The sequence below is a fragment of the Stegostoma tigrinum genome, chromosome 16, assembly GCF_030684315.1.
Source record: "Stegostoma tigrinum isolate sSteTig4 chromosome 16, sSteTig4.hap1, whole genome shotgun sequence".
NCBI classification, from domain to species: Eukaryota; Metazoa; Chordata; class Chondrichthyes; order Orectolobiformes; family Stegostomatidae; genus Stegostoma; species Stegostoma tigrinum.
The window spans coordinates 4,948,505-4,960,584 of NC_081369.1; the positions used below are offsets into that span (position 1 = coordinate 4,948,505).

A 12,080-nucleotide genomic window follows, 5' to 3' on the forward strand; every position below is an offset into this window, starting at 1 on the left:
CCACTGCACCACACAACCAGCCCAGCTCTTCCCCCCCACCCACTGCATCCCAAAACCAGTCCAGCCTGTCTCTGCCTCCCTAACCGGTTCTTCCTCTCACCCATCCCTTCCCCCCACCCCAAGCCACACCCCCAGCTACCTACTAACCTCATCCCACCTCCTTGACCTGTCCGTCTTCCCTGGACTGACCTATCCCCTCCCTACCTCCCCACCTACACTCTCTCCACCTATCTTCTTTACTTTCCATCTTCGGTCCGCCTCCCCCTCTCTCCCTATTTATTCCAGTTCCCTCTCCCCATCCCCCTCTCTGATGAAGGGTCTAGGCTCGAAACGTCAGCTTTTGTGCTCCTGAGATGCTGCTTGGCCTGCTGTGTTCATCCAGCCTCACATTTTATTGTCTTGGAATTCTCCAGCATCTGCAGTTCCCATTATCTCTGAAAGCATACCAAATGCCTTCTTTGCTACCTTGTCTAACTATGAGTCTACATGAATGCGTTAAACCAACCATCAGATGGATACAGTGCCCCATGCTCTCAGCTGCCTGGAAGGAAATACCTGAACAATGATTTTCCTCATGTGATCCGAAGCTGCTTGTATTTCCAGCTTCAGCTCATTAACACAGTCTCCAGGCTGCCTTTGACATGAGCCAGGGAACAGAGGCTGCTGCATGACTATGGTATCTGCTGGCTGGTTTCCAAATCCCACAGCCCCTCACTGAGGATCACTTTCTGGCCCTGCAGACTGGCATCTCTCAGCTTTTAAATATACAGGTGAAGCCAAGGATCTATTTCTGTTTGGTTTCCAGAGCAGGAGTAAGCCTCAAATTCACATGCTACCGGATAGACTTTCACCAGTTACCAAGAACCTACCAACCTCTGCCTTGAAGATATTCAAAGACTCTCTTTTCATTACCTTTCCAGGGATAGTGTTCCAAAGAGCTATGTGCCACTGAGAATAAACATTTCACATTACCAGTGTTTTTAAATGGGACACTTCTGATTCTCAACTAGATTCTTAGTTCTATGATTTTCCCATAAGTGACAGCATCAATTTCATGAATAGGAAAGGTTTAGAGGGACATGGTCCAAATTAAGGTAAATGAGGCTAGCCCTGTTTAGGAAACCTGGTTGGCACGGAGGAATCGGGCTGAAGGGCCTGTTTTCATGCTGTATGAATCCATGACATTTACCCTGTCAAGACCGCTCAAAATCTTCTGTGTTTCAATCAATACTCTCTTAAAATCCAGCAGATACAAGCCAAGCCTGTCCAATGTTTCCTCAAAGGACAACTTACACATTGCGAGTACCAGTCTGGTAAATGTTCTCTGCACTGCATTACACCCTTCCTTAAATAAGAAGAGCAATACTGTACACAGCAGCTCCAGATGTGGTCTTATCAATGTTCTGTCTAACGAAAGCATAACCTCCCTCCTTCCTAATTCAATTCTAATCAAAATAAACAATAATACTCCAGTACTTGCTGTACTTGCATACTAACATTTTGTGATTCTTGAATGAGGAAACCCAGTTCTCTTTGGACCTCAGAGCTCTAAAGTCTCTTGCCATAGAGGTAATATATTTATTTTTAATCTTTCTTGCCAAATGGACAATTTCATATTTTCTCACATTAGTCACATTACTCACATTGCTTACTCATTTAACCACTCTGTATCATTGTGAAGCTACGTTATGTCCTCTTCATGATTTAATTTCCGGTTTATCTTTGTGACACCTGCAGATTTGGCAACCATGCCTTCCATCCCTTCATCCAAGTCATTTATGTGAATTGTAAATAGTTGAGGTCTGTCATACATCACTTGTCACATCTTGCCATTGAGCAGAAGATTGCTTTATGCCTACTCTGTGCTCTCCGTTAGTCAGTCAATCTTCTACCCTTGCCAACATGTCATCCTACACCCTGAGCATTTACTTTCCACAATAACCTTTGATTTGGCACTTCATCAAATGTGTTCTGGAAATCTAAATAAAGTCCATCCACTCGTTCCCTTTTATCCACAGCATTACTTGTTACTTCCTCAAAGAAATCCAATAGACGAGTTAAACATGATCCCCCTTTCACAAAACCATACTAACTAAGGGTGGCACTGTGGTTAGTGCCAGGGACCCGGGTTCAATTGCACCCTCGGGTGACTGTCTGTGTGGACTTTGCATGTTCTCCCCGTGTCTGCATGGGTTTTGTCTGGGTGCTCTGGTTTCCTCCCACAGTCCAAAATTGTGCAGGGTAGGTGGATTAGCCATGGGAAATGCAGGGTTACAGGGATAGGTTGGGAGGGGGGGATGGATGGGTCTGGATGGGATGCTCTTCGGAGGGTTGCTATGGACTTGATGGGCTGAATGGGCTGTTTCCATACTGTAGGAATTCTATGATTCTGCCTGATTACCTTGAATGTGTCTAAATGCCCTGCTATATTTATTCAATATTACTCTCTTGGGAAAATTCCCTCTGACAGATATTAAGCTAACTAACCTGTAGTTTCTTGCTTTCAGTCTCCATCCCTTTTTGAACAAAGGAGTTACATTTGCTCTATTCTCGTCTAATGGGGATCTTTCCCAAATCTGGGGAGTTTTGAAAATTTAAAACCAAGCATCATCTATCTCATGAGCCACTGTTCTTAAGGCTCTGTCAGAATTCTAACTAACTCTTTAAGATTCCCACTCTTACATTTTTAATTCTTGCTAAGACTTCAGACCATACAGCTTCCTACCTAATAAAACCAGGAGAACTGCGGATGCTGTAAATCAGGAGCCAAAACAAAGTTGCTGGAAAAGCTCAGCAGGTCCGGCAGCATCTGTGAAGGGGAAAACAGGGTTAACGTTTCGGGTCTAGTGACCCTTCCTCGGAACTGATGGTGGCTGGGAAAACGTCTTCCTACCTACCTACTTTTCCTTCTTTGACCAATCTCCAGTCTTTTCAAAATCAATTTTATCACCATCTCATGTCAATTTCTCGACAGAGTTCGTTTTATACGCCCCCATTCAGTATTATTCATAGCTGTGAACCATGCAGTTGATGAGTGGCAGCATCAAAGAGGCTCATTAAATGTTATCCTCTCTTTCCTCCAACATCAATGGGATTGTGCACTTTAACCTTTGGCCCTTCAACTTGGCCTTTTAATTGAAAGTACTGTCCCTGCCACAGACAATGGTCCTTACCTCGTCACAGATATGGAGAGCAAAAAACAGGACCAGCATTCCTGTGGACGGATATCTCCCATGATGCTCTGTCCACTTGTCATGGATGTACTTGAAGAATGCTGGGTTGTAGATTTGTACCTGAGTAAAGAGTAGGGGTCAGGTTTTAAACCACAGCTTTTAGTCAATGTAACTAGTGAAGATTAGGGGTCATTTTAAAGAACCGTTTTAACCTGTTTAACTAACTGTTTTAACAGTTTAATGAATAATTATTAAAAGGTCAGACCTTAAAGAACAATAGTTAACCAGTTTAAAACCAGCTCACTCTTTTATACACACAGAGCATTATGCATGACCCCAGTGTTGCTGTCAGCTGGAGCTCTTCCACCCTGTGTCTCCAGTGGTATTCTTTTTCTCCCAGAGGGTGCTGCGTGTCTGGAATGCACTGCCTGGGAGGCTAGTTAAGGTGGGTAACCTCACAACCTTTAGAAAGTACTTGGATGAGCACTTGAAAGCGATGGGCCTGGTACGGGAACGTGGGATCAGTGTAGATTCAGAGTATTTCTTTCGGAACATACTCAATGGGCCGAAGGGTCTCTTCTGTACTGCATGATTCTGTGAATCCTGGCCAGCTTTCAACCCAGGGCTGGCTGGTGTGGAGGGCACACACTGAATTCAGGTTCACACTGGGGTTTGAATCATTGTTTCAAAACAGCTTTGTGTTACACTGAGTAGTGCATTTACCAGCAGCTCATCATATGTGGTTTTCATTCATTCACAGGGCCTAGGTATCACTGGCTAGGCCAGCATTTATTAACCATCCCTAGCAATTGCTTGATTCCAGACTTTTTATTGAATTCCCTCCGCCAAGGCAGGACTCGAACCCAGATCCTCAGAACACTAACTGGGTCTCTGGATTAATAGTCCAGTGATAATACCACTCGGCCATCGCCTCTCCATAAAATCTAATCTTCAGACTGTTGCGATTTACTAAGTCATTTACTAATGGTCTTCTCGTATTGGTAACCACTGGTACCACTGAGAGTTAAACACAGTTCATTAACATCAAGAACAACAGAATTCCAAGGCCGCCCAAAATAATGTGTTGAAAGTTTTCTCTGTTTTCTGCACGAGGCCTATATGAAACAAGCTTCAGCACGTTCAACTCAGTTGTTATTGGCGGTGGACCTATAGCAAATAGGGACTTGCCAGTCTTTTTCGGAGATGTAACTAGGATCTCGATTTGTGAAGGAAGTAGGAAAATTCAAACTGGTGCTGTCTAGCGCTCTCATCAAAGCTGGGATAAGGTAAAACAAGGTTGATGTTCCACTTGGCTGCCTTGGCATTAAAAACTAATATTATGAATTGACACATTTGCAGATGATTCAAAGCCAAGCAGGAATGTGTGCTGTGAGAAAGAACATTTTCAGAACGATTTGGACGGAATTAGTGAATAGGCAAGAATGTGGCGGATGGAATATAAAGTGGAAAAATGTGAGGTTATCCTCTTTGATAGGAGAAACAGATGTGTGTGTGTCTGTATGTATGCATATGCGTCTATGTGAGCGTGTGTGACTGTGTGCACATATGTTGAACACTAAGAAGTTGGAAAGTGTCGATGTACAAAGGGACCTGGATCCTTGTTGGTAAAGTCACTGAAAGCTAATGTGCAGATGCACAAGCTATTAAAAAGGGGCTAATGGAATTTACCCCTTTATTGCAAGAGGATTTGAGGAGTTGTGAAATCTTGCATTAACTGCATAGGAGTTTAGTTGAAGGGCACCTGGAATACTGTGAACAGTTTTGGTCTCCTTATCTGAGGAAAGATATTATTGCCATACAGAGAATGCAACTAAAGTTCACAAAGCTTGTTGCCGCAACGATAGGACTGTCCGATGAAGAGAGATTGGGTAAACTGGGCCGGTAACTACAGTTTTGAGGAAAGAGAGGTGATCTTAATGAAACCTGCAAAATGATTTGACAAGGACAGACCGAGAAGTTGCAGATGAGGTGTTTCTCCTGGTTGGGGAGTCTAAAATCGTGGGGCACAATTTAACAGTAAGATAGAAGCCATTTAGGTCTGAGATGTGGAGAACTTGTTTTTAAGCAGTGGGAATTCATTATCCCAGAGAGCTGTGTGAAGCTCAGACTTTGGGTGTGTTTTATGTAGATATTGATAATTTCTTGATGACAAATGGTGTAAAGGATTATGAGGGAAACATGGGTAAAAGTCCTTTTAGTGTCCGATTAGCTTCTATTACAGTTAATAGTGCTGCAGCCTCTACTTCTTTTATTATGCTCTACTCTCCTCTGCTATTGCGCTGTGTGACCGAGTTGTCTCTTTCAGGCCACTTTAGTACGTAGGTAGCAAGCTGAAAAATAAAGCTGTTAATGAAAAGCAAAGTATTGACAGTACTGGAGACCTGAAATAAAAAGAGAGAATGGTGGAGAAACTCAGCAAGTGCTGCAACATCTGTGCGGAGAGAAGCAGAGTTAACATTTCAAGTCCAATTCTTCAGAACAACCGTAAAACCTGTTATAAGAGATAACAAGGTATAGAGCTAGAGGAACACAGCAGGCCAAGCAGCATGAGAGGAGCAGGAAAGCTGATGTTTTGGGCCTAGACCCTTTTTTGGAAAGAACAGTGGGACATTTACTATGCTCCAGCTTCAGGCAAGTATGCATGAACACATCGCACTCCTGCCATAAGGGACTCAGGCTTTACGAATGGGTGTGTGTGTGTGTGTGTGTGTGTGTGTGTGAGAGAGAGAGAGAGAGAGACAGCGCTGAGCATGTATGTAAGCATTGAGTGTGTGTTGAGTGTGTCTCTGTGTAAGTGTGCATGTGTATGTGTATGTGTTGAGTGTGTCTATGTGTGATTGTGTGTCTGTCTGTATGTATGCATATGTGTCTATGTGAGCGTGTGTGACTGTGTGCATGTATGTTTGTCAGCATGTGTGTGTGCATGTGCATGTGTGTTTCTCTGTGCATGTGTTTGGGAGAGAATGTATGTGAGTGTGTGTGTGAGTGGGCCAGGGATGGTCAATCGATTTCTAGGAAATTCTTTTACATACAGCCTACGTTTCAAAATGTTCATTATCTGAACAGCTCTTCAGTAATGTCTTTTTTCAACAACACATTGTCTAAATGTTCAATTTGCTGTATTAAAGACACTGAGTGAAGTCAGTGTGGTTGGTGGCGATACAGTTCCTGTGGGTGTAAGTCAGCTTTTAATTAGATTATCATGCTTAGAGAGAGCCGCTCACGTAAGTGGTAAATGACATTGGCCAGGGCACAGGATGGTTCAGTGGGTTAATAATGTCCTTTTGACTTTGGAAATCTCTGCTTAAATCTGGGTCAGTCTGATTATTTAGAATGCAAGGTGCAAGGTGCTCAAGGGCGAGCAGGAAAAAAACCTTTCCTGGAAACATTTTACAAAGATCAGGAGCTTCCCATTGATTGATGAAATTGTTACATACACCCTGACAGTGTGCTGCTCACTGGGCCTCCAAGGTTGGGAAAAGGAACTGATCAAAAGCACAGACTTTGTAAAATAAATAGTATTATTTTTCCATTAGTGTATCCTTCACCTGTAGACTATGCCCCAAAAAGCTCATTGACTGAAACTCTTCTTTAATACATCGAAATTCAAACATAGATATAACCATTACTCACTGAGTCAGGTTATAATCAGAGAAATTTAAGACATGGAAGGAGGCCACACAGCCAATCATGCCAGTGCTACATGAAAAATTTGCTATTTAGCCCAATGCCTCCTTCCCCGTCTTGGTCCACAGCCTCCTTTGTTTAGAGTTTCTCAATTGCATTTCCACTCTTCAGGCATAGAGTTCCAGGTCTCCCCCACACTCTGGGTGAAAATATTTCTCCTCAGCCCCTATCTAATCCTCCTGCCAATGACATTTAATCTGAGGGTCAGTAACTGGCTTCTACAAACAGAAGTAAACTCTTCCTATACATTCTATTTGGACCCGTTAACTATGCGCACTTCAGTTAAATCTCTTCCCAGCTACCTCTGTCCCAAAGAAACCAACTCCAATCTGTCCAATTTTTCCACATGTCTATACATTTCCAGTCCAGGACAGAAATTCATAAATCTCCTCTGTAACCTTTCTATTCCAATCAGATCCTTCCTGTAATGACTGGAGTTACATGTTGTACTCTAGCCATGGTTTAATTAGTGTTTGACATAACCTCGCTGCCCTTACATTCTATGCCTTGGATAGTAAAGGTACTCTATCTGCATTCTTATCCATTAACCAGCACTGCTTCCTTAAAGGGTTTGTTGGATCCCAGGGATCTCTGTTCCTCTACAGCATTCTGGGTGTTCCCTTACCTTGTCAAGTCTCCCGAAATACATTACCTCACAAATCTCTGGATTGAATTCCACCGACCACTGTTCTGTTCTGTTCACTTGATTGATATCTTGCTGCCGTCTTCATCTGATTGACCACACATCTAATTTTCTTTTTAATCGCTGACAAACTTTTCAGTCATTTAGAATGACTATTTAGAATGCAAGGTGCAAGGTGCTCAAGGGCGAGCATTTCAGACTAAATCATTGATACGTGCCACAAAAGGTAAGAGATCCAGTACTGAGACTTGCGGAATCCTACTTCCCACTCACCGAAACGAGCATCCTGCACTCAATTTTACACGAAGACTGTCAACTGCTTGGGGATCCCATGGCTCACACCATTCCCAAGTGGGGACCTTGTCAAAATCCTTACTAAAATCCATGCATTAACAGTGCAACTTTACCAATTCTGCGTGCAACCTCCTCAAAAACTCTGTCAGGTTAGTCAGACACAACCTTTACAAATGCAGGTAGACTGTTCTTGATTAATTTAGGTCTTTCTAAATTAGTATCATGCCTCAGAACTTTTTCCAAACATTTCCAACTGAGCTGATTGTCCCTGGAGAATGTCTATCACTTTCTGCGTTTATGCACATCGGTACAATGTAAGGCATCCTCTGGCACCACACCTTCTGCCAGAGAGGTGTGGAAATAACTGTCAGAGCTCAATTATTTCCTTCCCTTGCTGTTTTTAACGGCCTGGAATTTATGTATTTTCAAAGACATTAAACTGCTGAATATTTTCTCTCACTCTGCTAACCCCATTCAATGCTTCACATTTCTCCTCCTCAGCTACAGTGTTTGTAGTGCTCCTCTACTGGCCAGGAGGATAATAACAATTGTTCCAAACATCTCTCAGCTGCAGTAGCTGGTCATGTGAAGTTTGGAGTCTTAAAGTCCTTGGATTAATTGCCCCAGCTACACCGAATCCAATGCACCAATAAAAACCATGTCTGACCTCTCACTCACCTTATCTTTATCCACCCGTAGAAACTGTTTGACAGGCGCGTAGGTACTGTGAAGAAAACAGACACAGTAAGGTCACGGGAAGCTAATGCTGAATCTCTGAAGATCAGATTTTTTTTGGTAAACAGGACTGAATGCTGTTTGAACTGTTCTGCGGGAACTGCCAGCTATCTGATACTTCACTGACGGGGTTTGGAACCTGTTCTATTCTGATCTTTGAGACCCAATGTTGTACACACCTGGTGACTTAAGGAGGGCAGTGTACAGCTGCAAAATATTATTGCTCCCAGTAAAACGGACAGAATGGATGGTTTGCAGTTTTAATGAAACTGAGTGCCCGAGAAAGTGAGCAGCATGATTGGAGAGTACCCAGAGGGGAAGCAGACCTGTCTCTGAGAGTCCATATGAAAATCACTAATTACAATTAAAACCTTCAGGCTCTTGACAGACAGCACTTGGGTTACTTCGGACCATTCAGTCTAGATTTTGAGGGAATTTAAAGACAAGCATTCTAGAAAGTTAACGTTCTTATGGAGAAAAAAGGCAAATCATTTCTTTGATCTACTGTGGTAGGCTTTAAAGGTGGAAAGAATTTTTCCCTGATTTGATCTCACTTTCTCCAATCCAGAAGCTCACTCCCGCAGAGCGGGAAGTGGTCACTCGTACTATGTGAGTGTAAGCATTTTTAACCAATCTTTGTGGACTCGCTTTGACACACAGGTAGAACCTGAACCTGGGCCTCCTGGCTCAGAGGTAGGGACACTACCACAGCACCACAAGAGACCTCCATCTATGAATGTTGATGGACTGATGTTGGTGCAGTGCTACCCCTTGTCATTCCCGTCCCTGATGCACGGACCAGTGAGTCCAATTGCTACGTATCTATGACTGCAGCAGCCAACAGATCTACAAGCTGGGGTCTACGGCTGTACTTCTGCAAGATCACTTTCGGCTCTCATTCACAGACTGGCAAGAGGAAAGACTGTGTACAAGGCAGGAAGCCTGACGCTGGGCAGTTAAATATGTCAATTTTGTATCATTAGTTGGTATTCATCGATATGTAACTTGTGCATGCACAATTTAGAATTGAGGCACTTAAGCAAAATATGCAGGAATCTAGAGGAACATGAAGTTTGAGGTTAGGTATTATACTTTAATTCCAATTATGCTGTGGGCTCTGTTGCAGTGTGTGGGAGGAAACAATACGTTCTTTACACAGACACCTGTAATGTACTTAGGGGATGTAATGGCCTAATGACATTGTGAGACGATTAAACCAGACATCCAGGTAATATTGTGGGGACCTGGGTCTGAATTCTACTATGGCAGACGGCGAAGCTGGAATCCAATAAAAATCTGGAATTAAGAGTTAATGGTCATGAAACTGTTGTTGACAGATGGAAAAACCCACGTGGTTCATTAACAGTGGAGGAAACTGCCATCCTTAGCTGGTCTGGCCTACGTGTGACTCCAGACCCACAGCAATGTGGTTGGCTCTTAACTGCCCTGTGGGCAATGAGGGATGGGCAGTAAGTGCAGGCCTAGCCAGCAGGGCCCACATGCCATGAATAAATAAAAAAAAAACTGTCCTTTTACATTCCACCTCCTCTCCTTAAGGCACAAAATCTGTACAGTAAGAGTGTGCAAGTAATTTACTTACATGGTCATGAGTTAAAGAAGACTATTGATCATTTGATTGTGTTAGCTTCAATGTCCAGCTGTGCTCACACTGGAATTATATAAATAAGCACCTTCCAGAATCAATAGGCAGCAGCAGAATCCCTGAATGATTTCCTGCTCCATATTGTAGCTCCCTGACTTCTGCTGGGCTTAACTCCACCAGCTCCAGGACTGTGACTGAAGACTACATGAGATGGGCATCTGTCTACTGAGTTGTATGTTGAAAAACCAAACTGAAGGCAGTCATTTAATCTTCACCGAAGTGTTCCAGAAATGTTTTTGTGCCAATATTATTGTGAGCGAACTTAGTAAAAGATCAGCTACAGGGAGATGCTGAATAGGCTAGGTCTATTTTCCCTGCAGCATCAGAGACTGAGGGGTGACCTTTATAAAATCATGAGGGGCATGGATAGGATCAATAGCCAAGGTCTTTTCCCCTGGGTAAGGGAGTCCAAAACTTGACGGCATGGGTTTAAAGTGGGTGGGGAAAGATTTAGAAAGGAACCTGGGGGCAACCTTTTCACACAGAGGGTGGTGTGTGTGTGGAGTGAGCTGCAAGAGGAAGTGGCTGGTGCAATTACAATGTTTAAAAGGTACTGGGATGGGTAAGTGAACAGGAAGAGTTCAGAGGGTTATGGGCCAAATGCTGGCAAACGGGACTAGATCAACTTAGGATATGTGGTTAGCCTGGATGAGTTGGACTGAAGGGTCTGTTTTCACTCTGTACATCTGTATGACTCTAAATGAGACTAAAGTATCCAAGTAAGCCTGTCCATGTATTCAGAGATAACAAGAATAAAAATACGCACATAATAATTTAATGGTCTAGCAAGTCCCCTTTTGCTTTAATTAGGTACGCGGAGTTGAATAGAACCTACAGCATAGAAAGCCATTCAGCCTGACAGGCCTACGTCAGTGCTTATACTCCTTCCACTCTATCAGCAGAAGCTAAATCATTTATCCCTTTTGTACTTAAATCAGCTTTTCCTCAAGCACACCTCGTGAATGCTGGACAAACTCAGCAGGTCTGGCAGCATCTGTGGAGAGAGAAACAGAGTTAACATTTTGAGTTCAGCATGACTCTTCTTTACAGCCCTGAACCCAGAGTTCTGAAGAAGTTATTTAGACCCAAGACATTAACTCAGTTTCTCTTTTCACAGAAACCACCAGATCTGCTAAGTTTTGTCAGCATTTGCTGCGTTAACTTAAGATTTCCAGCAACTGTAGTATTTAGCCTGTATCCTTTTAACTGTTTCTTTGCTACTGACCTCAGCTATTCAATGGAGTATTTATTACCACAGTCTGGCTAAAGACACTCCTCCTAAAAAACCTATTTAAGGCACTTTTGTCTTTTATGCTGACAGAATTCCAATGCTGCAGGCTAACAAAGGTGAAATGAATTGGTCATCAGTTCTTCGTTCTGGAAGAATAAGAGATGTTAAGGTTGAAATACTGTTCTGTTAATCCTGGGTGACCCTGCTCCACCTCGTTTTCAAATCCCACTGTGGTTTAGTCCCACCTCATGTGGGTAAATTTCACCAGCCCACAGCTCTCCACGATCTCATGGATCCCCAATACTGGCCCCTAGCACGTCCCTGACTTCTTTCACTCACCACAGGTCCTGCTCTTTGATTGCAACTCCCTCCCTAGATCTCCGCACCTCTTTTCTCCCATAGCACACTCTTTAAAGCCTGCTTTTGTCCTTTAATCAGTGTTGAATTTCATTCGATAGCCTGGTGCGGAAAGATCATGAGATGTTATGGTATGTGAAAGGCACTGAGTCGTTGTTGCTAAAATATAAGAACATAAATAAGCCATTCAGCTCCTGAATCAGTAAATGCCTGAGTCCATTTATCTGTCTTGGCTTCAGATCCCTTAAATAAACCTGGTGAGAAAAATCCCAGATT

At 43.1% G+C, this 12,080-nt stretch overlaps 1 protein-coding gene across 11 annotated transcripts in view; it reads right to left on the reverse strand.

Annotated features, from left to right (window-relative positions):
• Positions 1-12,080, reverse strand: part of st3gal2 (ST3 beta-galactoside alpha-2,3-sialyltransferase 2) — a 297,050-nt gene that overhangs the window by 6,016 nt on the left and 278,954 nt on the right. For 10 of the 11 annotated variants that reach the window (XM_048546296.2, XM_048546294.2, XM_059651573.1 and 7 more), the window contains 2 exons: positions 8,497-8,542; positions 3,174-3,293 (listed from right to left, as the gene is read on the reverse strand). In XM_048546296.2, coding sequence (XP_048402253.1) covers positions 3,174-3,293; positions 8,497-8,542 — 166 coding nt within the window. The remainder of the gene's footprint in view (positions 1-3,173; positions 3,294-8,496; positions 8,543-12,080) is intronic. The other variant, XM_059651578.1, reaches the window with a different exon arrangement.